Genomic DNA, 23,214 nt, shown 5'->3' on the forward strand with positions numbered 1-23,214 from the left:
GACAGGTAATTTGGCAGCTTTGGCTGACCTTTGTGTGTGTGTGTGTGTGTGTTGTGTGTGTGTGTGTGTGTGTGTGTGTGTGTGTGTGGTGTGTGAAGGGGGGGGGGGGGTCGTTTGAGTCTGTATTGAATAGAAGTCTCAGTAATGGTAACATTTTCAGAACAAAGGTTAATGTGATGAACTGAACACTGAGAGAAGGTCAGCCACTTTATTTGTATTTGTACAATGAGACATGTTGCTTCTCAGGTCTATAAAATAACGATTATTTGTGTGTGCGTGCCAGAGGTTATTCCAGTTTACCTGAGTGTTACATTAGTGTCCTATAGATGTCACTGTTCAAAGCTTACATCAAAGGTTTAATAAATTGTGTTAACACATATTCAAGTCTTTGAAGGCATGGAGGCGATACAATTGTATTTTCTCATGGAGGTGCATGTCTGTGATGAAGCCACTAGAGGCCACCGCAGTCTCCTTTTGCTGACAGCATTGACAGTAAACAGCTGTGACTCATTCGAGCTGACACCAATGACAGAAGCCACCAGGATGATGATGTCACAACCTAAGAACACCATCCCACCACCCCACCCATGCATCGGTTCCTAGTGTCTGGGTTACAACCATATTGAGATTGTTATCTCTCTGTCTCTGTCTCTGTCTTTGTCTCTGTCTCTGTCTCTGTCTCTGTCTCTCTCTCTCTCTCTCTCTCTCTCTCTCTCTCTCTCTCTCTCTCTCTCTCTCTCTCTCTCTGTCTCTGTCTCTGTCTCTCTCTGTCTCTGTCTCTCTCTCTCTCTCTCTCTCTCTCTGTCTCTGTATCTCTCTCTCTCTCTCTCCCTCTCTCTGTCTCTCTCTCTGTCTCTGTATCTCTCTCTCTCTCTCTCTCTCTCTCTCTCTCTCTCTCCTCTCTCTCTCTCTCTCTCTCTCTCTCTCTCTGTCTCTCTCTCTCTGTCTCTCTCTCTCTGTCTCTGTATCTCTCTGTCTCTCTCTCTCTCTCTCCTCTCTCTGTCTCTCTCTCTCTGTCTCTCTCTCTGTCTCTCTCTCTCTCTGTCTCTCTCTCTCTCTGTCTCTCTGTCTCTGTATCTCTCTCTCTCCCTCTCTCTGTCTCCCTCTCTCTGTCTCTGTATCTTTCTCTCTCTCTCTCTCTCTCTGTCTCTGTATCTCTCTCTCTCTCTGTCTCTCTCTCTGTCTCTGTCACACTGCTCCTAAGCTTAGAGACATGAGACGTCAACTCCAAAATAGACCTGGGTGTGCCAACTGTGCCAACTGGCCTGTCGGCCGTGCCAGCGTCAAACACACCCTGGGGGGATTAAGGGTTTAGGACAACTGTCTTGGTGATGTCATTCCAGGGTGCTGGGCTCTGCGGTGTATGACTGTGTTAGTGACTGATGTCATTATCTCCCTCTAACAGAGCACAGAGGCAATGACTGATCAGGCAAATGTGATTGGTGAAAAGATACGATATGAAAGGAACTTTAAATGGGCCTGTGATGTGGATGTGGTCTTATCTGCAAAATTCGGAGGTATTGTTGATGAGATGGTGTTATTGTTGCACCGTCTGGTTAAAAACGAATGCTTCTTTGGCACTAACCACTGTTTTATTGTTAAAAGGGTGCACTTTCTGCTCCTTAATTAACGCTGCATGCTGCATTTGCTACATGCATCTCTTGTGTGTCACTAACATATTTTCTGTTGACTTCAATGAGCTCTAGAACAATATGTTCTCGAACTCAACTATTACTATGAGGAATAAGTCATATTCAAAACAAAATGTTTGACAATTCCGTATATTTGTATTCTGTACTAGGATGTAACATCCCGAAAGTGAATCGAACATCATCCACTGCATTAGCTTAGGTATGAAGCAAAGACTGCAACCATGAACTAGCCACAAGGGTTACACTGCAATAACCCCACCCCAGCTGCCTGACACCACAAAATCGCTTTCGTGTGGACCGAATAAGAATCTCTCCTTTCCCCCCCTTTCCGTCTCGCTCTGCCTCTCTCTCCCAGGCCCCGCCCCTCTCCCCCCTCCCCCCTCCTCTCTCCCCCTCCCCCCTCTCTTAAAGCGTCGCTCTGGTGCAGCCACGGGCGTGCAGACACCGGCAGACGCTCGCAGCTTCCGTCTCTTCCTCCCTGCTCTCCGTCTCGCAGACCCTCCATCACTCCGTTGCTGGATTATAGCGCGCGGGCCGTACGGTAAGCAACCGTACTGTCCTCCCCCTCTCTTTGTTCCTCTGTGTTCTATCCATCTCTGTTTCTCTGTTTCTACCTCTGTGGAGTCCCACAATGGTCGCTGGTGTGGCTGGAGGATGACAGAGGATAGCGCTGGTGTGAGGGAGGGAGGATGAGAGGATGGGTGGATGGATACAGGGATGGATGGAGACAACATAGTGTGCTGGAGGATGGATGGTTGGGCGTAGGTGTAGTCCGTAAGCAGGGCAGGGTCCGAGATTCAGCCATAATCTCTATCATGGGCTAAACTGAGCTGGGTGAGGCATGTCTAAGATGGGCTGGGCAGGGCTGGGCAAGGAATTTGTGGTCTGGTCGGGTCCATGCTAGTCTGGGGTGGTCTGGGCTAGGCCGGGGCTAGGACTGCAGTGGTGAGACAGCGGAGGCTTACAGGGGAGAGAGGGAGAGAGAGAGAGAGAGAGAGAGAGAGAGAGAGAGAGAGAGAGAGAGAGAGAGAGAGAGAGAGAGAGAGAGAGAGAGAGAGAGAGAGGGGGGGGGGGAAGAGAGAGAAAGAACTGCAGAGGGAGAGAACAAAGAACCCAGCCCAGACAGAAAGCAGAGACAAAGAGGAGAGTCGACCGTGTGGCAGTGCGGTGGAGATGTCAACTTGGATAGACACACATGTTAGATGTATGTGCCTTCAAGCATGTTCTCACGAGTTCGCATGTTAAAGAGGGGGAACACGTGTGGGGGAGGGAACTACTCTCCATGTGTGTGCGAGCGTGTGTGTGTGTTTGACGCTCTGCAAACGGTGAAGGCTGCATTAATAATCAATGACTAACTGTCAGTTACAAACCTAAATCCCATTTCATCACTTATCCTGCATAAATATGGCCACACACACTCAGATAATTCACATCTGAATGCGCTGAATGCAAACACACCCAATCCTTCCCTGATTACAGCTATTTAATGCTGTGCAGATGCTGAAGCTGTTCACTCGCTTCTTGTCTCTCCTCCCGGTCATCTCTCTCTCTCTCCTCCCTTTTACCACTCCCTTCTCTCTCTCCTCCTTCTCCCTCTCCGTCTCCCTCCAGCAAATAGCCAAAATGTCTGACAAACCGGACCTGACAGAGATCGCCAGCTTCGACAAAACCAAGCTGAAGAAGACTGAGACGAAAGAAAAGAACCCTCTGCCCACCAAAGAGAGTACGTGGCCTGATCGGCGCGCGTGTGTTTGTGTGTTAGTGTGTGTATTCGTGTGTGTGTGTGTTTGTGTGAGCGTCTTAACAAAGGGTGTGGTACGTTCCTCTCATCCTCTCATCCTCATCCATCTCTCTCTCCCCTCCATCTCACCCACAGTAATTTCCGCATGTCAGCAGCTTCACGTCAGAACCCCTGCAGTTCACCCCCCCACCCCACCGCCCCCCCCCCACCCCCCACCCCCCCACCCCCCCCACCCCACCCACACCCCCCGGCCCCGCCCTGCCCACACCACATCATCAGCAACAACATTCATCCTATACACCCCCTCTATTGAACACAGCTCTGCCTCACAACCCACCCACCCCCGGCCCCCCGCCACCCCACCCACAGCGACATGCTAACAGGGCCTGTGCCATGTGTCCTCTTTCAGCCATCGAGCAGGAGAGGAAAGGAGACGCCACGCCTTGACCCGGGGGGGGGGGGAACGGCGACGTGGGGCGGTCACGCCACGGCAAGAAGAAAGGAAGAATAAGGAAGCACTTTGTTTTGGTTGTCATAGTATTAAAACGCCTTCTGTTGTGTTCTGACTCGGGTGCTATGGTGCTCTGTGTGACGCTGTAAGGGTATATGGTGTCTACACTGGGCCTCTCTACTTGAGGGGGTGGGGTGGGGGGCCTGAGTCTGATCTTTATCTATCATGAACATGTGCCGCTACTGTGCCACATATGGAGGGACAGGCAGGCGCTCAGACAAACAAAGAAGGGGTGGGGGTGGGGAGGGGTGTATCAGACACTATTCTGTGAAGTGTTTTCATAATCAACTTTTTACTTTTATTTATGAAATAAAGATACATGGGTGACACCAAATTATTTGAAGCGTTCTGTTTTCATTCTATCGCCTTTCTGTATTTGAGACAAAAATAATAATATGACGTTCCTGTCCGCTTGGGCCTTTGTAGAAAACAAGGTCTGCATTAATCCCTATGAAAAATGTGAAGACTAAATATCAACAAGTCTGAGTAAATTATAGGCTTTTTAATGACAATACATATGCCAACGGCCATAATGTAGCCCGCTAATTGACAAAGACATACGACAAGCCATTCTTTCTCCGCGGTGTGCGTTGACACTTGCAAATGGCGCTTTGGAGTCTTCTCATCCAAGACAGGGGTCATTGGCGTCGCAAATCCTGCCACCTCGCCACGGCTGTCTAGCCCGTCATTTCCCCTGTCATTCTCCGCTGTATTACTCCACTCATCTCAACCTTTAGACGCCAATAAATGCAACACGGTTGGCACAGACTGATGGGTGTCTGTTAATTAAACACGTTTTACACTAATTCCACTGTCTGGGACATACCTAACTTCCCGCGGATAAGAACGACAATACACAACGAATCCAGCACAAATGCACTGTAGGTCTATAACTTACAACCGTGTTTATATGGTAGGCTAAAGGCCTAAGTATTTCTTTGTCAACTTCCTGAAAAATACATTTTAGTCAACGACACCTGCCAACCAGTTGATGTAATGCATTACATGTCTCAAAAAAAAGGCTCAACTAAACAAGTTTAAAACCTTTTTTTTAATTCAAGAATCGTTGTGGCCTCTTCCACGTCAAAGTTGTCGTTCTTCATGCCACATATAATGATGATATATTCAGAATGAGTGATTCAACACATTATAGTTTCGATGGCTATATCACCGTTTTGCTAGGAGGCTAATAGGCCTACAGCTAAATCTAAATTAGGCAACACCCATCTTGATGGGCGGTTATCTACCAGATTATTAACCAATAAAAACACGGGTAAAACTGCTATAAAATGACTAACCCTATAGCCTAACCTGGATGTTGAAGTCTTCAGTCATCAGAGATGATCGTTTAATCGCTTTTTTATTCTTTCGCGAGTAGGTTAGGTGTTTGGGTTTAGGTTTCAGGTGTGATGGTCAAATTGACCAGTTCTATATCTAATTAGTCAGGATTATCGCCACTTGCTCGCAGCTCTATTGTCTTGATATGCCTCTCCCAAGCACCCATCTATTGTGTCGCCGTCATGATATGTTATTTTAAGGGGATTTTGAGTGGTTTACTTGGGGGGTTTAACATGTCAAGGCGATTGGATTTGTAACTTGTCTCATGTTAATCAATAGCCATCAATAGCGATCAGTGAACTATAACTTCTCTCGTATCAAATCACATAATCCAATGACCTAAAGTTGAATATGAATTAATAGAAACTCACACATGATGATAGAGTGTGAGATATCAGAGCTGTTATGATGATGTCATGTATTTTGGTGTAAAAATAATAACACGGTCATCGACACGCTATCCTTCTTTCGCGTTTTAAAATGACTGTTGTGTCAGACTTGACCTAGGCTACGTCGATTTTATTTTAATTAGCAGTTCAACATCAGAAGGACCGCGAATCCAAACATGCCTCTCTTTCATTGTATTTTTCTTTACTCCACCACCTCCAGACTCATTTCACACCCAGATTCCTCCTTTCCCAGCAGGGAGTCAGGTATTATCTTATTATCACCGCCGTGCCAACGTCGCCGACGTGCGAGGGAATATTTACATGGCTCTATAGACCACGTTACTGAATGACTTTATAACTTTGGTTCACTAGTAGACTGCTGTTAATTCCCACAGAACAGATTTCCTAAATATAAAGTCAGGGTAAGCATATACTTGGGGAAAACAATGACCCTCCTAACCAGATAATACTTTGGAATATACTAATATGAATTAGCCTAAGTGCAGTCCCAGTATACACACAGACTGAAGTGTATTGGTTTTATTTTTGCATAGAATCAGTGATTTACTTGTGTAGTGCGATTTAATACACAACCCTGTATTTTTACAGTTTCTTGAATGACGGTCATTTGTAACGAACCAAATGGCTCAACAAGCAGCCTTGATATATGATTTATACAACAATGTAGGCCTAACTACACAAAGAGGAGTACACGTAGGCCTTTGAATAATATCTACACTAATCCATGTATGCAATTAGTAGGCTGCATGGCTTTGTAAAAAAACGATTTTATAAATAAATAAATAAAAAGTTTTATGAAAATGGCCTGGGAAAACTTGGATGAGGGGCTATTTAACTGTGTCTGTGGCAGTGCTTTGAAGTGCACTTATGCGTCGACATTTCCTACCTCTGTATAGCGCGACACCCAATGACCCCGTCATTTTCACAGTGAAATGTTACCAGCAAAACAAATCTGTCAATCAAAGAGAACGACAGTATAAATAGCTTACCTTTGACCCCTAGCCACTCAGTTGGCATTCTCGCTATAGGACTGCGGTACCTCAGTACCTACTTGGATACTCAAAGGCCTCCGTGGGACGCAGAGGACTCAACTACAATGGGATTCTGCCAACTCTTCACATCTCTGCTGCTGTCTATTTGTGCAGTGCATTTTCGTTCAGCTTCGGCTTGGTATGAATTTATGTCTTTCTTGAACAGTTTTAAAATCACATCAAACTCAATTAATTTGCTAAATTGAGTTGATTAGATTAAGGAACATGACTTGACAAGTGTTTCGTTTTCTTTCCCTGCAGGTCGGTCAACAATTTCCTCATGACAGGACCAAAGGTATATTTGTGCACATTACAGACTTGGAGTTGCCTCCTGAACCATATTTAGTGCTTCAAATTGGTTTGATGACTCGGTCTGAGTTATAGGCATATTTAGAATTCATTTTCGTTTTAATTTGACAAACAAAACACATTTACCAAGTCATTTTTATCACGTTTTTCTTCAAATGTTAATGTGTGTTTACGTATCTCCCTATAGGCCTATTTGACCTATGCGAACAGCGTTCAGACTGGCGCACAGCGTGGAATACAGGAATGCAAATATCAGTTTGCTTTGGACAGGTGGAACTGCCCGGAGAGCGCGCTCCAGTTATCCACTCATAGCGGACTTCACAGTGGTGAGAATAAATCACGATCATAATGCCTCTCACATCTCCAATTCTGCACTGAATACAAATTACAAGGCTAATGTATGTCTACAGCCTACAATTATGGTATTTTAATGTGCGTCTTAGTATATTTATTTATAGGCTATAAATGGAGTAGTAGCCCATGTATATTGTAGTCTGCATTGTATGACAATTGAGGTACATATGGTTAATTTGTATTCGTACGTATTCTTTTTTCGTATCACAGCCACGAGAGAAACGTCTTTCGTCCACGCCATCGGTGCAGCGGGAGTTATGTACACACTGATCAAGAACTGCAGCATGGGAGACTTTGATAACTGCGGCTGTGACGACTCGAAGACTGGCAAGATGGGTATGTCACGCAAATGTTTTTTTTTTATTATTATTGAAAGACTTAAGACTGTGTATAAATTATAAGCTATATCGAATGTTTGTTTGTTTGTTGTTATATATATTCTAAATCATACTCTGGCAATTCCTATAGGTGGAAAAGGGTGGATTTGGGGCGGCTGCAGTGACAATGTGGAGTTTGGAGAGAAGATCTCCAAACGATTCGTTGACGCTCTAGAGAATGGCCACGACTCACGCGCTGCTGTCAACCTGCACAACAACGAGGCCGGAAGACTGGTAAGAGATAGATTTTGCTACATTAAACATAGATTTGCATGACCTCGGTGATAGGACAAACGTATAACTTGTTCATCACTTGACAGGCCATCAAAGCGACGATGAAGAGAACTTGTAAGTGTCATGGCGTGTCTGGAAGCTGCAGCATCCAAACCTGCTGGATGCAGTTGTCTGACTTCAGAGACATCGGCAACTACATGAAAGTCAAGCATGACCAGGCGCAGAAACTCGAAATGGACAAGAGGCGGGTCAAAGCTGGGAACACTGCTGACAACAGAGGGGCCGGCGCTTTCAGCAGCATCTCCCCTTCGGAGCTCATCTACTTGGAGGATTCCCCAAACTACTGCATCAAGAACCAGAGCCTGGGCCTGCAGGGAACCGAGGGCCGTGAGTGTTTGCATGGAGGCAAGGACCTTTCCCAGTGGGAGACAATGAGCTGCCGCAGACTGTGCCACGAATGCGGCCTGAGAGTGGAGGAGAGACGCATCGAGGTGGTCAGCAGCTGTAACTGTAAATTTCACTGGTGCTGCACGGTGAAGTGTGAGAGGTGCACGCAGGTGGTGACCAAATACTACTGTGCGCGCAGGAAGAGAGGGCGCAAGCCACATAACAAAACCAAGCAAAGGCACCGCGCACGTGTTTCCACGGCGAACATTGCCTAATATCCTGACTTTAACGTGTGTTATTTAAGTATTAAATATTTTAGAATGATTTATGTTATTCCTGAATCAGGAATATTATCAGTTTTTACCAACAATCTTGTTATCATGTTACCTTTGTTCACTATTCACCTAAACGCACTTCACGAGCTCACTCTTGAAAGACACATTTTATTTAGTTCAGAACCACGAGCGTGCATGCAGTTTATTTGTCACTTGAAGATACATGGCAACTGTCAGTATTGTCTGTCATACGTTTGTAAATATTGTCAAATGTTATTACATTGTATGTAAACTCAAACTTAACATTGCTATTTTGCATTTGAGAATTGTATTTTATATTGAACAAATGTATTAAATATTGTAATCACTTAAGAGTCGTTGTCTGAATTTACTGGTGGCTTTAAAATTCCGATTCCATTAGTTTGTTTATTGGTCTCGTCTTTCCAATCCCTCCGAGGGGGTTCTGCATTAAGCCATTAATCTATCGGTGATGGTGTGGCGTTGCCCGCGGCCAGAGAAAGACCTTTACGTCCTGTTCCCCTTTGAAGTCCTCATAGGCGTTTCCTTATTCTCATCACCCAATCAGAGTCCTCTGGGCGTCGAGACAATGGACAAAGGTCCCATTTGTCTCCCATTCTGACCCTTAAATTTAAGGAGAAAGTTGTATCTTCATCTCATGTCTGGTTGCTACTTTAGTGTTAGCTCACGATGATTTCCCACTCGTGGTTTTGGCTGCAGACATTATTCGTTTTCTCCACACACAGTCTTGGCGATGCATGGTAAGACCTTACCTTTTTTCATTTCAATCAGCAAAGTCTGACATTGTATTAAAAAAATATTTTATAAATTAAATACGTTAACAATGTCTTTCTCCGCATATTCCAGGGCAGTGAATAACTTTCTAATGACCGGGTCCAAGGTAAAAACATACATTATTAAAATGATTTGTTCAGCATGCATAACTTGTATATTGCGTGTTGGTTCTTTGGTTATTTCCGCATCACAGTCACGTGTATACTGTCTCTCCCCCAGGCGTCCTCATATCTGACCTATGCCAGAAGCGTGCAGGTGGGCGCGCAGAGCGGGATAGAAGAGTGCAAACACCAGTTCGCGTTGGACAGGTGGAACTGTCCGGAGAGCGCGCTCCAACTTAAAGGATTGCGGAGCGGTAAGATTCTCTACAAAACGATAGCTGGAATGTGCTTAAAATCGCAAAAAATTATAGCATAAATAGTTAAATAGCGTATTCCGTCTTCGGAGCTGGCAAAAGTCAAGATCCAACGTGCATAAAATGTAACCACCAATGCCCTATAAACACGCATGCGTTGGACGCCTATAAATAGAGATGATGATCCCTGAACGCTTGGACATATCATTTAACTTTGTGATTTGCTCTCTAGCCACGAGAGAGACCTCCTTCGTGCACGCAATAAGCGCAGCAGGTGTCATGTACACTCTGACTCGGAATTGTAGTCTTGGGGACTTGGACAACTGTGGCTGTGACACCTCGAGGAATGGCAACATGGGTAAGAACATTCTCTTTCTTGGAGCTTGTAACGTGTTGCAATACACAGTCATTATGACCACTTATAGCAGGGTTAATAAGTTATGTTTGGCTGTTCCTACAGGGGGCCGCGGATGGATATGGGGAGGCTGCAGTGACAATGGAGAATTTGGAGAGAGGATTTCCAAACAGTACGTAGACGCTCTCGAGACAGGGCAGGATTCACGCGCTGCTGTTAACCTTCACAACAATGAGGCCGGACGATTGGTAGGTTTTACGCACGGGCTGGGAAGCACAAGGGCGCATACCTTTTTTATCCAGCAAACATTGTTTTCACTGCATGGACGCATGAAATCGTTGCGTATCAAACCTGTAACTTATTCAACCACAAGCTCACCACCATTTTTCTATTTTGAGCAGGCGGTGAAGGCAACTATGAAGCGCATCTGTAGGTGCCATGGCATGTCTGAGAGCTGCAGCATCCAAACCTGCTGGATGCAGCTGTCTGACTTCAGAGACATCGGCAACTACCTGAAGGTCAAGCATGACCAGGCGCAGAAACTCGAGATGGACAAGAGGCGGGTCAAAGCTGGGAACAGTGCTGACAACCGAGGGGCCTTAGCGGGCGCATTCAACAACATTGCACCGACTGAGCTAATCTACCAGGAAGACTCTCCAGACTACTGCGGGAGGAACGCCAGTCTGGGACTACATGGCACTGAGGGGCGGGAGTGTCTGCAGCACGGAGAAGGCCTGACCCAGTGGGAGAGACGCAGCTGCCGCAGACTGTGCCACGAATGCGGCCTGAGAGTGGAGGAGAGACGCATCGAGGTGGTCAGCAGCTGTAACTGTAAATTTCACTGGTGCTGCACGGTGAAGTGTGAAAACTGCTCCCAGGTGATTGTAAAACATGTGTGCGCCCGAAGAGAAAATGGTAACGGACATGGACATTTCAGACGGAAAAACCGCGGGCACAGATCTAAGTAAATTAGAAGAAACTGTGCAATTGTTTGCCTATAGGGACTTGTAGGTCTGGAAACAAAATATAGAAAACGTCGAACTATACTTCCTGTTTTGATGTTGTTCTTTCTCGCACTTTAATCTATTATCACGTTTCACCCTATATCACAATTTCTCACCGTTGAGTAGGCTACCTATACTTTTGTAAATGTTTTATGTATTTATGGAATCGCAATGCCGTGTGTCAAATAAAAAAAAATATTTAAACTACTCGGTATCTTGACTAAACGTTTGTTCTTTTTCTTTGCCTATATCATATAATTTTACACGTCAGCAGGGTCAGCTGTAATAGCCTTTCATTGTAATAATAATGGGTAAATGGCCACAGTGAATACACTAACTAGGGATTAACGTGGTCCCGTCAACACCTCGGCTCAGGTCTTGATCCATCGTTGATTCAACCTTCCTTTGATGTTGATGTGGCATTGGTAGCACGTTTAAATATTCCATGGGGACCAAGGCTTTGAAGGAAACCGAAAGGAAACCCTTGTACCGGTATGTTATCTGATGTGTTTCGCATGGTAATCCTGAATAGACCGCATGTACCTTGACACACATTAGAAAGTAATTGCTACTACATCACAATGAGTAAAATAAAACAACTGAAATGTAATCTTATACAACTTTGGCTTGGGGCAAAGCAAATAGCTTGTAGTCTCTTAGCACGTGCATTAGGTTACATTATTGAGAGAATAATTTCACTCGTATTTATTTTCTCATATTGCCTAATATGCATTCATTCAGACTGTTAACCTACAATTGTAAACTTAAATATAAAATTAGAGTCAGTTTATATCTGAATAGGATGTACCCAGGCAATATGTATTCGTGGAGGAATAACTGTTATTAGGATCACCAAATTCCAGACTCTCCTCTCTCCTCAGCCCACCTGGGTTGAAAGACCTTCCCCCCCATGCACAGAAATTTCCCTCTCTGTTGGACATGCCATAAATCTGCCAGTGTTGTCTGAACTGAATGACTGATAGAAGGGATATTACCTACATCAGGGGGTCTAGGCCAGGGGGAATGGAGGGGGCAGAGGGGGGCTGGAGTATAAGGGGGGGGGGGGGGGGGGGTCAGTCATTTACTGACTGACCCACACTTATCTTTGCTAATGTGTTCCATTCAAGCAACTTTGCTCATCCCAACTGGGTCTGTAAGGATGGTCAATAAGTCATAACTTATTCATTCATACATAGGCTCTTGGTCATTGACTACTGTTGGTCTTGTAGCAGGGGCCCTGTTAGAAGACCTGTAGACTTGTTGTGTGTCAGGACACAGGACACTGCTGGGCCCCTCTGGGCACCACACAAAGCCTCATGGGAAACGGCAGTTTTCACTATCAGCCAGTGCTTTCAAACAACAGGGTTTGTAGTTGTTTACAACCCACAAAGAACCTATACATAAGATAGTATGATTACTTTCACTCAAAGTGAATGGGTTTGACATGCGATATAAGCATGGGGTGTATGAAAAGGCCCAGAACATCAGACCAGCCACAGTCTGTGTCCTTCTAAAAGGCAGGCTGAGACATAAGTCAACATTCAGTGTGCACGTAGAATATGCTACGCATTGTCATGCTTCTCCATCACTGACACAATACACTGTTAAGATGTAAACCAGAATGACACAAATGACATATTCACGCCTCCCACATCTCCTTTCCTCCCCAGCTTTCATCTGGGAGGGGGTGCTTTGACGAGGTCCTGGTTTACCCACGCTGCCCTGCTGTGTGCTAATGAATGTCAGGCTCGGGGATCCTTCCCGCCCCTTGATTCACACTGACCCCCCTACCCACACACACACCCACACACACACACCCCTTTCGGTCCAGACTAACCCAGGTAGCAGGCCTTATGTTTAGGAGCAAGCTGGGCTGAGTGTGTGTTGCTGTCTGTCTGCCTTGGCCTACAAAAGGCCCGTTTCCTCTTGGAGGGCTGCTTATGCATAACAAAGATACAGAAAGCTCTAGAAAGCTGCTTGACTCGCCTGCCCTCGGGGAACGGTTTGATCTCCAAGACCTCAATGTTTTAGTCATTGCAGATCAAGCAGATTACACAATGATTACACATCCTCACTGGACACAACACATTTCCTAGTTTAAGTAGTTTGTGAGTAAGCCGTGTAATTCACAGTTTTAGATATCTGTGCGTGTGGAGGTATATGTCACATCAGGGGGGCTGGGAAGAAAGAGCCTGGGGTGGTGTCATTCTATGGCCGGGGACCCCCCAGGGATCCTCCTGTATTCATCCAGCCTGGCCTGGGGGTCAGGGGGGCTGACTGATCAGCCTCTCTCCCTGCTCCCCTCCTCTCTCACCTGGGTGTGAGATACCAGAGATCCAGGGGTGGGCTGGATATGCCCTAACAGGAGGCCTGTCCGAACAGCCACACACACACGCTCTCTCTCTCTCTCTCTCTCTCTCTCTCTCTCTCTCTCTCTCTCTCTCTCTCTCTCTCTCTCTCTCTCTCTCTCTCTCTCTCTCTCTCTCTCTCTCTCTCTCTCTCTCTCTCTCTCTCTCTCTCTCTCTTTCTCTCTCTCACACACACACACAAGCGCACACACACACACACACACACACACACACACACACACACACACACAGACAGACAGAGAACTCCTCTGACGGAGGTTTACAACCCGGGCAAGGTAGCTTTCCTCATTAGCATTTTCAAACATGTGGATGTGACTACATAACAGAAGACTGAAAGATAGAATGGGGTTCAGGGCTTCTATTCAAGCTAATGTAACACATCATGATTGAGTAGTGATATAGACGGGTGGTAAATCACTTGAGTGGACAAACAAACCAGTCTTTTAGACACACGGTTTTAGGACAACGAATGAAGGAGATCTTAAGGGACAGGCTGGATATATTCCCAAGGTGGAATTAATTTAATTTAATCAATTTTTTACTGTATTTTTCTACACACCCATGAAACCACAGAAGAGCAGAGCGTCAAAAAACACGATATAAACGGAGCAGATAGGCTTTGACCGAGGCCCTTCCTGCTGCATTCCGACACAGATGGCACGCAGTAAAGCATGTTCTGATGCCACTTTAAGACAAACAGTGGGACTGGCCTCTACGCTCACAAAGGCCTTGCACGGTGAGAAGCACGCCCACTTTGAAATGGTCTGTGGCCTTGTGCTTCCTCTTTTGACCGGGCTTTACAGGAAAGGCTTGGGTGTGAAACTGACTGTGAGGGTTTGACTCCTCAATGTCACAGCGCAGTTACACGGAACGCTCGACATAGCAGCTGTGATGATCTCGCCGTCTTGGATAAAAGCCATGCAGGAAGTGTAAACTCCTTGCAGGTCGGTCTGGTGGTATACTGGTAGCTTGCTGGTGCCTTGTGCAGTTTCTCCTTTCGTAATACAGTTCTATGTCTCTCCATCTCGATGGGTCTTGTTGTCTTGGGGCGGATCTCCTAGACCTACTGTCTGTGTATCTGAGAGGAAGTAGGAAGAGAAGATGGCCATGAGTCTAGAAAGCATTCCGTCCAGATCAGAGGTGCAGGTGTGGAGCGCTCACAGCCTGGCAGACTATATGAACAAGGTAAGCCTGAGCTTCGAAGTCTTTTCCAAATGGTTCTTGTGAAAAGACTGGACTGCATTATTCTATTCAAGACAAATTCATTTGTGTCAAGGCAGGGTGTCCAATGTACAAACAATGTCATTCTATTGTTCACATGAGAAAGATCTGAGAGCAGTCATGTGTCCTGTGAGTAAGATGAAAGAAAGTTTGTTTATGCTCCATGGGGTGAAAAACCAAGTTTTTCTCAGTCAATAAGGAACTCTGAAGAAGATACTATACTATACTGTCAAATAGTGATGCCGCACATACAGTTAAGCAACATCTAAGCATCAGCAAGTGAGAAAGCTGGCCTTGCATGAGACAAAACTGTGAATGACCCCTCTTCAGCTGAAGCTGTCCGGCTGTGACAAAGTGGTGATGAGAAACAACATCACAGGAGAGAGGTTCCTGGTTAGTACACGCGCCATCCCTTCCACCAATAATATCTCTCACTGACATTTCACCATGCAAAGCCATATGCGTTTCTTTTCTCTTCATGTTTGCCGCTGATTCATTGGTGTTTCTAGAAAATGATGGAGAATGATCTGCAGAAGTTCCCAAGCAAGCACATTCCGTAAGTCTGACATCCACAACGATATCTTAAGCCACACATACACTGAGGCTAGGGATTGGTGTGAGAGGCTTTGTGAGGTCATGATAACGGCTCATGTTACACAAAGCTATTTCTGTACTATTGCTGCTAACAGTCATTAGACTGGCCAGCATTATCAACTGTGATATCAGTTTAGTTTCAATGTACGGAGGAGGAAGTGTCATTTTTGTTGCTCTAGTTACAAAAACCACAAGACAGGCAAGAGGAGTTGAGGAAATGTTTAAGTATTTCTTATGTATTTGGTTTGTAACTACTTAGTGTTGTGTATTTTAGCATCATCACTAGGATATGTACAGAGATTAATAAGAGAGAAGAGAAGAGAGGCTTTGGACGAAGGTGAGACAACACTTTTCAATATTTGCTGCAGTTTGTATTCCTTGTTTGACCTGATGAATTAACCACTTCATTCAATACTATGTGATATGTCCTTGTGTCCTGTTCTCACAGACCTACAGAACACAAGTACAATCAACAAGGTATTGTACAGCCAAACTATTAAAATCTATTAACTTTGGTTATATGAACATAGTTTAGGATACAAACAAAAGGTATATATATTATTGTTCTCACTGCTTATCTCCCTCTTCTTCCTGTAGACTTTGTACAGGAAGAAATATCGGGTCGTGAGGAGTTTGTAAGTTTGTCAACTCTGTTGTTTAGTTTTTGGGGCTACGCATGAGATCATAGAACAGTTACAGCCCAGCAGGAGGGCTGCTTTACAACTCGAACAACCCCCTGTGTCTGTGGTCGTGTTCCCTTCGTGTCTGCCCCACCTCCGCCTGTCCTCCCATCCAGGATGACAGCGACAATGACTATGAGAGTCTGGAGGAGAACTACGTGTGTCCCCTGTCGGAGGAGCCGGGCGGAGGGCGGGACAGCAGCGACGAGGACTACGAGCAGCCTCCCTCGGAGAACAGGGAGGACATCCCTCGTGCTCGCAGCCTGGCTCAGCCCCTGGGGGACGACCGCTACATAGGTATGGAACCGCAACGGGGGACCGGACACTGTGCTCCTCACTGAGCCGTAACACATAATAATAAAAAAGCGTTGGTCTGTATTTGATGTATTTTTCTAATTAGATATATATTTTGAAACGGGTTCATCTGTGAAAGGTTCACCTGGAATAGTTCGACTTGTTCCAATTTGTGAGGACACAAGGGCATTGAGCGGGTGATTCATCAGGTCAAACTGTACATATTTCCTCCTGAAATACTGCAGATGATATTATTACGATGCATCTGCGAGTCTTGTGTGTGTGTGTGTGTGTCTATACGTGTGTGTCTGATGCGTGTGCAGATTGTGTGAAGGCAGGCTGGGCCCCCAGGCCCCCGCAGCGCCCGGAGGGGGCGGCTCCCTCCCGCGTGAGTCTCCTCCCCCGCTGCCGTCCTCACACCCACACTTCCCCTCCCCGCTCCTCCCCCTTTTCACATCACCCATCAAACCCTTTCTTGCCGACAGGCCGCCCGGCCGACCCCACCTAGGGCCAACGCCGCCCCCCAGCGACTGTTCCCGAAGGCGGGCCCAGGTAAGTCTGACCCCAGCAGGATGCACAGCTGTGTGGTCACACACGTTTGGGTGACGCCGGTCCTCTTCGTCCCCTCCCACCAGCTCCACCAGGCCCCGCTGTTCCCCAGGTGGACCGGAGCAGGAAGCCATGTGTAGCCGGAGCCCTCAGGACAGACCTTCCTATCTCCAGTAGGTAACCCCGCAACGCAGACCCCCACACACTCAGCTCATCTACTTGCTGACACACGTCTCTCTGTTGTCAAAATGTCAAAATGCAGTCGTACAAGAAGATTAGGTGACCAGGTCCTGCGAAATGAGACTGCTGTATCGATCGTGTGTGTGGTTTTCAGCCAATGCTGAGGTGGTATTTCATGTTGTGTCCAGGAGATGGCAGTCCTTTCGGTTTCCCGCACCCTGGTGCGAGCCTGTCTGCTCAGCTGATGGCCCTGAAGCCACCTGACATGAGGTAAACCCACAGCTCAGTTACCACAGCTAACTGAAGCTTCCTGGAAGCTTCCGTCCCCGTCCCCCCCAAAAAAACAAACAAACCACTGAGACCATGCAGAACCTGAGCCTGTGTGTAGGCAGGTTAAGGTGGTTATCTAAGATATGTCACCTTGTTTTTCACAGAGCCGCTATTGGCCGGTCCACTCCGGGCCTCCCTGCGCTGCCCCCCCCTGCCCTGCCCCTCCCTGCCCTGCCCCCCCCTGCCCTGCCCTCGTCTCAACACAACGTTCCCCAGGCTGGACCGAGCACGGTCAGATGAGTTATGCGCTTCACCTTGTGCTGTGAAAGCTCGACTTTTTTGATCTAGGATAAAGTGTAACTGAGGCCACTTAGACACAAGATGGCGATGTTGCACCACATGTTACATACCCTCGTAGGTAACTGGTAAATGTATGTTTATTGATGTTCGAAATGAAACTGGTTAATTACATCCAAGCACAATCCAACGGGTGACCAGGAACATGAGCGGTTAGAGAACGTCGGCCGGCGCTAACCAACCGTGTGTTTCTGTCTCCATGGTGATGCCTCCAGGGCATGGACCCTCGCTGGTATGGAGGTCAGATGAGCAGGCAGCACGCTGAGATGTTGCTCCGAAGGATCAACCAGGTGAGGACGAGACCCTGGTCCCTCTCTGCTATGGCAACCTGACGACACACCAACACAGCCGCATACCGTCAACCATTCTGGCAAGAAACACATTTCGCTTTGCCGTTTGTCATTCGGGATGTAGTCCTCCTCTCATGTGTGTGTGTGTGTGTGTGTGTGTCAGGATGGGGCCTTCTTGGTGAGGGACAGCTCCAGGGGCTTGTCTGAACAGCCCTACACCCTCATGGTGCTCTTCCTTGACAAGGTGTACAACATCCAGATACGTCAGGAAGGAGGGCAATACTCCCTGGGCACGGGCCTGAACGGCTTCCAGGTAAACCAGACCACGACCAACCCGCCATGACCTGGGTCCCTTTCAACCTGCGTGAATGGGACCCAGCCCTATGGTGGCATCTGAATATAATCGTTAGACGACAGAGCGTTCAGTTTGAGAGGTGACGCGGTGGGATGTGTGCGCCCGTGGGGTCGTCCGCGGGGTCGTCCCTGCAGCTTCTGGGTGCTGACAGCGGGGGGGGCGTGTGCTGTGTGCGCTGTGTTGCAGAGTTTACCCACGGTCGGGGAGATCATTGGCCAGCACGCGCAGACGCCCCTCATACTCATCAACGCCATGGAGCGAGAGTCCAGTGCCCAGAGACAATCCTGCCTGCTGTACCCCGCCGGACGATGACCGCCCTACCCCCCCCCCCCCCCCCCAACAGCACCGGGCGGACTGTGTGTGTTGAGTTGAAGCAAAATCTTGTATGTTGTAAATTGTTGTTTTTTTACGGAGATGTTTTATGTCCTATGGTGTCAGTTCTTCAGCCCCCCCCCCCCCCACCCATTTGCACTGTGAATTTAGTCGTTTCCATCATTAAAGATGTTCCATCATATATGATTGATGTTGTCTGTTGTTCTCCTGCTTGTACCCACCCTGCCTCCTCCTCACTCCTCGGAGCGGGTCCCAGTGTCGGGCCAGGTTTCCTCAGGTCTCTCCAGGGAAGCCATCTTGTCAGGATGGCTGAGGCACACGATCAGGTCACACTGTCTCAGCTGGGTCCGCACTGGGGGACACAATGTCATGGGAAACCTCCCAATATCAGGACAGTAAAAACATACATACAGTAGGCCTACAACGTTTACTGTTTCAAACGTTGGGCATGACTCAACATTTGAAAAATGGTTTGAAAAACTACAATAATTCCTACATACAGTCACAGGGTCTCACGTTTCCTTTCATTAACCACTATTCCAAATTCACTGATCCCACAGGGGTCCTTTGTCATTCACACGTTTGAGTCTCTTCTACAATAGGTTTCCACCGTCAGTGAGCGTGTGATCTCCTGGTTTCGCAGCCAGGTTTTTTATACCTTCCCACATCACGCGAGCACATGCCGCCCAGTTCAGCGAATCAGAAGGACGTGTTCCAAACTGCCGTCAGGTCATACTTGTGTGACTATCACAAACAGGCCTCAGACTGTCAGACTGTCAGACTGAAGAGCCAAGACTCTGGTTGTGTTTACGGGGGCTGAAAGTGATAGGAGACAAAACTGATATGTTCTCTGGCCTGGGGAGGAGACAGAAATGGGCGGATGGTTGCCGGGTGTTTGCCAGTGCTGATTAATAGCTTTCCCATCAACCGTCCCCGGTGGCAGAGTGAAACATATGAGACACCTGAAAGCGATAATCCATCTGATAAGGAATTGTTGAGCGTGTGATACGTCCATTAACCCGCCTCTCAAAAACGACAAGGCGACTGGCTGCCAGTCATCGTAATACTACACGGCAGATCCCGAACCTCTGAAACGAGGTTGGACAGCCCATCAGTTGGTGGAGGAAAATTTGAATATGGGCGTTGCCAGGCATAACGTTTCAGGTGTTCTGCGACCTGATATTCTGTGTCATGCACTTTGCATGTCTGCAATTTTGCTAAGCTTTGGGGTAATTTTCCATTCTGCCGAAGAAAAAAACTAACAAGAGATCCTACTGATATGCTGGTGTAAAAGAAGTGTGATAGACACGAGACAGACATACGAGCCAGGCTGTCCATGCACTCAGACATGGAGTGGAGCCCTCTCAGCACGTGCTGCAGGTCAACGCGGGCGGTCGGGTCACTTTCCTCTGAGTTCTTCTCTGCTCGCTCCATCTGGAAGACAGTCAGAGGCACAGGCATCAACAGCTGTAGCTCTTGCATCGATGTCTCTATCAAATAGTGTTTTTTGACTTTGGCCGAATAAATGTGCAGACACTGTACTTTGAACTTTCCTTTTATTCCGTGCGAGAAAAAAAACAACAAGCACAATGTCAAACTATGTCGAAACGACAAACGTTTAGAGAACCTGTTTGTGAGTGACATGGTCTCCATCCCAGGCCCTGCACAGCTACAGAGATTGGACTATATTCCATAACAGTGTAAACAGACTGCTGATGTATACATGCTAATCCGTTGAGGGCACATCCGTTGCAGGAGGTGAGGTGGCTGTGTGATCCACAGTCTTTGGGCATTCCTCCATCGCTATGTCAAAACCGGGCTCCTGCAATTGGCACTGCTCCACATCCCTGAGGCAGGCCCCCTGGTCCTGGCCTATGGAGTCACAGATGGCAGCCTTGCAGCGAAGGTACTCCTCTTCGAACTTCTTGAGAGAGTCAGACAGTTCGGGGCTGGTCCGCTGCACCACCATGTCATAGGCCAACCAAGTCAGATGCACTACAGTTGGGCAGAGGGAGAACAGGGCACTATCGGTGGATGGCAGGCGGTTGTTTGTGTACACAAGTGGGGAATTATCATCTGAATCGCTGTATGGTTCCAGAAGCAAACACCTGATATATTCTCCATGTCTTCAATCATCCTCTCTAAGTCCTTGTTCTGCTGTATCCTCTCTTCTCCGCAGTCCTCTGTATACTCGCCAGACGATGGACAAACGTCGGCCATTGTAGTCAACCCGATATTCTGGTCTGGAGATACCAGTTGTACTAGCTAGTGAGAAAGCCAGTTGTCGTTGACAAAACAGCGAAGCTAGCGAGCTGTGTGATCTAGCTACTGTACCGAATCACTTACAGTATTTGTTGTTTCAGCGACTCAAAGTAGGCAGGTGTACTGTACTGGGCTATTTCATATAGCTATAGTCTACTGTACTATAATATTATAAATACTATAATATTATAAATATTATACTATAATTTATAGTAGGCTACAGTACAGGACAGTAGCTACGTACAGTAGCTTTTTTTCTACGTAGCTTTTTAAGCACTTTACCAAATGGCAACATTTGGACCACTGGTTATAACTAGATAGACTCTGTTTCTTACCTTTAAAAGTGAAAAGAAAACAAATTGACAAGTTAAGTAGGCTAGGCAAGTTCAGTAGCTAGCGTTAGGTATACTAATTGGCTATAAGTCTTTATGTTTAACGTTACAGTTTATGCCGCTGATCAAATAATTTGACGTGCTTTTTATTCCGTTATATCCATCTCCTCGAGCACAGGCAAGAGATGGAATCGAAGCGGGAAACTGGTAAAATTCCAAAATTTGTAGATATTGGGATGTTTGGAATGCAGAGCAAAATGTTAGTCAACAGCGTGTTAAATTAAAGAAAAAGCTGCTTTTGCTTTCATATTCATCCACATGATGGCGCCAGAAATGTGGAACAGTCACACTGGGAAACAATTATGTAGCCTACTTATTTTCCTACCAGGATAGCCTTTATAAGTGAGCCGGGTCTCTGACACAACACCCCCTACTGTTAATTAAATTACCGAAGTAATTTAGGCTATTGATGACTCAAAAACACTTAGTAGCCTACATGCAGATATTCGCTTAAAATGATCAAGATCTGGAAAAAACTTTTATAACAGCCTGATAACTTGTTATTACAGTTACAGTACTATTATTATAACATTACAATGTAATATCACAATGATTGCAATGTATTAATACTAATAATAAAATGAGTGTAATACATGGATGCTTAGAGGGAAACTCAGCAGTTTGTCTGACCAAAAAAAGTGCAATGTCAAACTGCTCACCTGGGTAAACAACCAATCAAAAGAGGCAGGGGGTGTCCCCAAGGAAACAGATAAAACAGGTGTGACAGGTGACAGCTTTGACTTACAGCAAGGGCAACCGTCCTTAGGTAGCAGGTAGAGAGCAGAGAAAAATACGGGTGGAGTGTGAGACCCAGAGAGAGAGAGAGAAAGAAAGAGAGAGATAAGGGACAAGCCAGATCAAATATTTGAATTTTTTCCTTGGAAATGAACACTGACTTCAAGTGACCTGAAGAAATAAAAGAGGATCTCAGAAAACTTGAAAATCACAGAACAAAAATCTAGGTCGTCCAGGGAGGAACTCCCTCCTGGTGTCAAGGACAGCAGCTGGAGGACAACAGAGGACATTTCCAGAGGTGAGCACTCTCCAAACTATGACCTCCTTCGAGCCCCAGGACCAGTCACCTCCCCGTTGCGGCCCCCAGTTTCCCAGCCTGGGCCAGGAGCCTCCGGAGCTCAGCATGTACAGCGACTGCTACTATCCTCCTCCCTCCCTGCCCAGCCCTCAGCGCACCGCCCCGTCCACCTATGACCTGGGCGACTACGCCAGCTCCACCCACAACCCCTATCTGTGGTTCAATGGCTCGGGCATCAACGCACCCCCCTATCTGGCCACCACCGGGCCCCCTGGGAACCCCGGACCCCCATTCGTCCCCCAACACTACGGCATGCAGAGGCCCTACCTGGGGCCCGGGGGGGCCGGGGGGCCTGGAGGGGAGCTGGGAGGCTGGTTCTCCCTTCCTTCTCAGGAGGACCTGATGAAGCTGGTCCGGCCCCCCTACTCCTACTCTGCACTCATCGCCATGGCGATCCACGGGGCCCCTGAGCGCCGGCTGACTCTGAGCCAGATCTACCAGTACGTGGCTGACAATTTCCCCTTCTACAATAAGAGCAAGGCTGGCTGGCAGAACTCCATACGACACAACCTGTCGCTCAACGACTGCTTCAAGAAGGTTCCGCGAGACGAGGATGATCCAGGTAAGACTCTCTCCCTGATCCCCTATCGTCTGCTCTCGTCTACCATTGACCTTGAGGATTGAACTCAAGAATCCAATCAACGAACCTTTCTGTAAACACACTTCGCTCAGATCATAGCCCTGATTTTCTGTTGGCAATGTTTTCCTTTTTTATTATTGAACAACATTATGTCATTGTTTAATAGAGTTGTCATTGCCTGTGTTGAAACTGCTTATAATCTCTAATGCACTCCTCGACATCTCTACTCCCAGGAAAGGGTAACTACTG

General features: G+C 46.9%; 6 protein-coding genes across 6 annotated transcripts; 5 read left to right on the forward strand and 1 right to left on the reverse strand.

Moving 5' to 3' along the window:
* Positions 1-2,050: 2,050 nt before the first annotated feature.
* On the forward strand, positions 2,051-4,130 carry tmsb2 (thymosin beta 2). The gene is made up of 3 exons (XM_062476325.1): positions 2,051-2,193; positions 3,264-3,375; positions 3,803-4,130. Exons 2-3 carry the CDS (start codon positions 3,276-3,278, stop codon positions 3,838-3,840), a joined length of 138 nt encoding a protein of 45 aa, XP_062332309.1. The 5' UTR covers positions 2,051-2,193; positions 3,264-3,275; the 3' UTR covers positions 3,841-4,130.
* A 2,603-nt stretch (positions 4,131-6,733) lies between these two features.
* LOC134032447 (protein Wnt-8a-like) lies at positions 6,734-8,752 on the forward strand. Its single transcript, XM_062476417.1, has 6 exons — positions 6,734-6,822; positions 6,945-6,978; positions 7,180-7,318; positions 7,557-7,682; positions 7,815-7,957; positions 8,044-8,752. The coding sequence occupies exons 1-6, from the start codon at positions 6,749-6,751 to the stop codon at positions 8,617-8,619; spliced, it is 1,092 nt and encodes a 363-aa protein (XP_062332401.1). The 5' UTR covers positions 6,734-6,748; the 3' UTR covers positions 8,620-8,752.
* Positions 8,753-9,299: 547 nt separating this feature from the next.
* On the forward strand, positions 9,300-11,319 carry LOC134032417 (protein Wnt-8-like). The gene is made up of 6 exons (XM_062476389.1): positions 9,300-9,398; positions 9,505-9,538; positions 9,652-9,787; positions 10,020-10,145; positions 10,248-10,390; positions 10,544-11,319. Exons 1-6 carry the CDS (start codon positions 9,328-9,330, stop codon positions 11,108-11,110), a joined length of 1,077 nt encoding a protein of 358 aa, XP_062332373.1. The 5' UTR covers positions 9,300-9,327; the 3' UTR covers positions 11,111-11,319.
* Positions 11,320-14,325: 3,006 nt separating this feature from the next.
* On the forward strand, positions 14,326-18,758 carry lcp2b (lymphocyte cytosolic protein 2b). The gene is made up of 16 exons (XM_062476999.1): positions 14,326-14,459; positions 14,577-14,700; positions 15,067-15,129; positions 15,246-15,292; positions 15,605-15,667; positions 15,779-15,807; positions 15,928-15,965; positions 16,127-16,307; positions 16,628-16,692; positions 16,790-16,856; positions 16,940-17,026; positions 17,222-17,303; positions 17,468-17,594; positions 17,876-17,950; positions 18,114-18,263; positions 18,492-18,758. The coding sequence occupies exons 2-16, from the start codon at positions 14,617-14,619 to the stop codon at positions 18,615-18,617; spliced, it is 1,284 nt and encodes a 427-aa protein (XP_062332983.1). The 5' UTR covers positions 14,326-14,459; positions 14,577-14,616; the 3' UTR covers positions 18,618-18,758.
* A 1,412-nt stretch (positions 18,759-20,170) lies between these two features.
* Positions 20,171-21,549, reverse strand: syce3 (synaptonemal complex central element protein 3). The gene is made up of 3 exons (XM_062477000.1): positions 21,236-21,549; positions 20,747-20,881; positions 20,171-20,633 (listed from the first exon to the last, which is right to left on the reverse strand). Exons 2-3 carry the CDS (start codon positions 20,856-20,858, stop codon positions 20,365-20,367), a joined length of 381 nt encoding a protein of 126 aa, XP_062332984.1. The 5' UTR covers positions 20,859-20,881; positions 21,236-21,549; the 3' UTR covers positions 20,171-20,364.
* A 499-nt stretch (positions 21,550-22,048) lies between these two features.
* foxi3b (forkhead box I3b) lies at positions 22,049-23,212 on the forward strand (the record flags this gene model as incomplete). Its single annotated transcript, XM_062476902.1, has 2 exons — positions 22,049-22,947; positions 23,199-23,212. Coding segments are annotated over exons 1-2 (618 nt in total), but the record flags the coding sequence as incomplete, so codon positions are not given.
* Between the last annotated feature and the right edge of the window lie 2 nt (positions 23,213-23,214).

The sequence above is a fragment of the Osmerus eperlanus genome, chromosome 13 (assembly GCF_963692335.1).
Source record: "Osmerus eperlanus chromosome 13, fOsmEpe2.1, whole genome shotgun sequence".
Taxonomy (NCBI): domain Eukaryota; kingdom Metazoa; phylum Chordata; class Actinopteri; order Osmeriformes; family Osmeridae; genus Osmerus; species Osmerus eperlanus.

Coding starts and splice junctions, on each gene's coding strand:
- tmsb2 (XM_062476325.1), top strand. CDS start 3,276: ATGTCTGACAAACCGGACCTGACAGAGATCGCCAGCTTCGACAAAACC. Junction 3,376..3,802: donor CCCTCTGCCCACCAAAGAGA/GTACGTGGCCTG, acceptor GTCCTCTTTCAG/CCATCGAGCAGGAGAGGAAA.
- LOC134032447 (XM_062476417.1), top strand. CDS start 6,749: ATGGGATTCTGCCAACTCTTCACATCTCTGCTGCTGTCTATTTGTGCA. Junction 6,823..6,944: donor TTTCGTTCAGCTTCGGCTTG/GTATGAATTTAT, acceptor CTTTCCCTGCAG/GTCGGTCAACAATTTCCTCA. Junction 7,319..7,556: donor TCATAGCGGACTTCACAGTG/GTGAGAATAAAT, acceptor TTCGTATCACAG/CCACGAGAGAAACGTCTTTC.
- LOC134032417 (XM_062476389.1), top strand. CDS start 9,328: ATGATTTCCCACTCGTGGTTTTGGCTGCAGACATTATTCGTTTTCTCC. Junction 9,399..9,504: donor CACAGTCTTGGCGATGCATG/GTAAGACCTTAC, acceptor CGCATATTCCAG/GGCAGTGAATAACTTTCTAA. Junction 10,146..10,247: donor CTCGAGGAATGGCAACATGG/GTAAGAACATTC, acceptor CTGTTCCTACAG/GGGGCCGCGGATGGATATGG.
- lcp2b (XM_062476999.1), top strand. CDS start 14,617: ATGGCCATGAGTCTAGAAAGCATTCCGTCCAGATCAGAGGTGCAGGTG. Junction 16,857..16,939: donor GTTCCCGAAGGCGGGCCCAG/GTAAGTCTGACC, acceptor CCCTCCCACCAG/CTCCACCAGGCCCCGCTGTT. Junction 17,595..17,875: donor CCCAGGCTGGACCGAGCACG/GTCAGATGAGTT, acceptor TGATGCCTCCAG/GGCATGGACCCTCGCTGGTA.
- syce3 (XM_062477000.1), bottom strand. CDS start 20,858: ATGGCCGACGTTTGTCCATCGTCTGGCGAGTATACAGAGGACTGCGGA. Junction 20,634..20,746: donor AGACATGGAGAATATATCAG/GTGTTTGCTTCT, acceptor GCCCAACTGTAG/TGCATCTGACTTGGTTGGCC.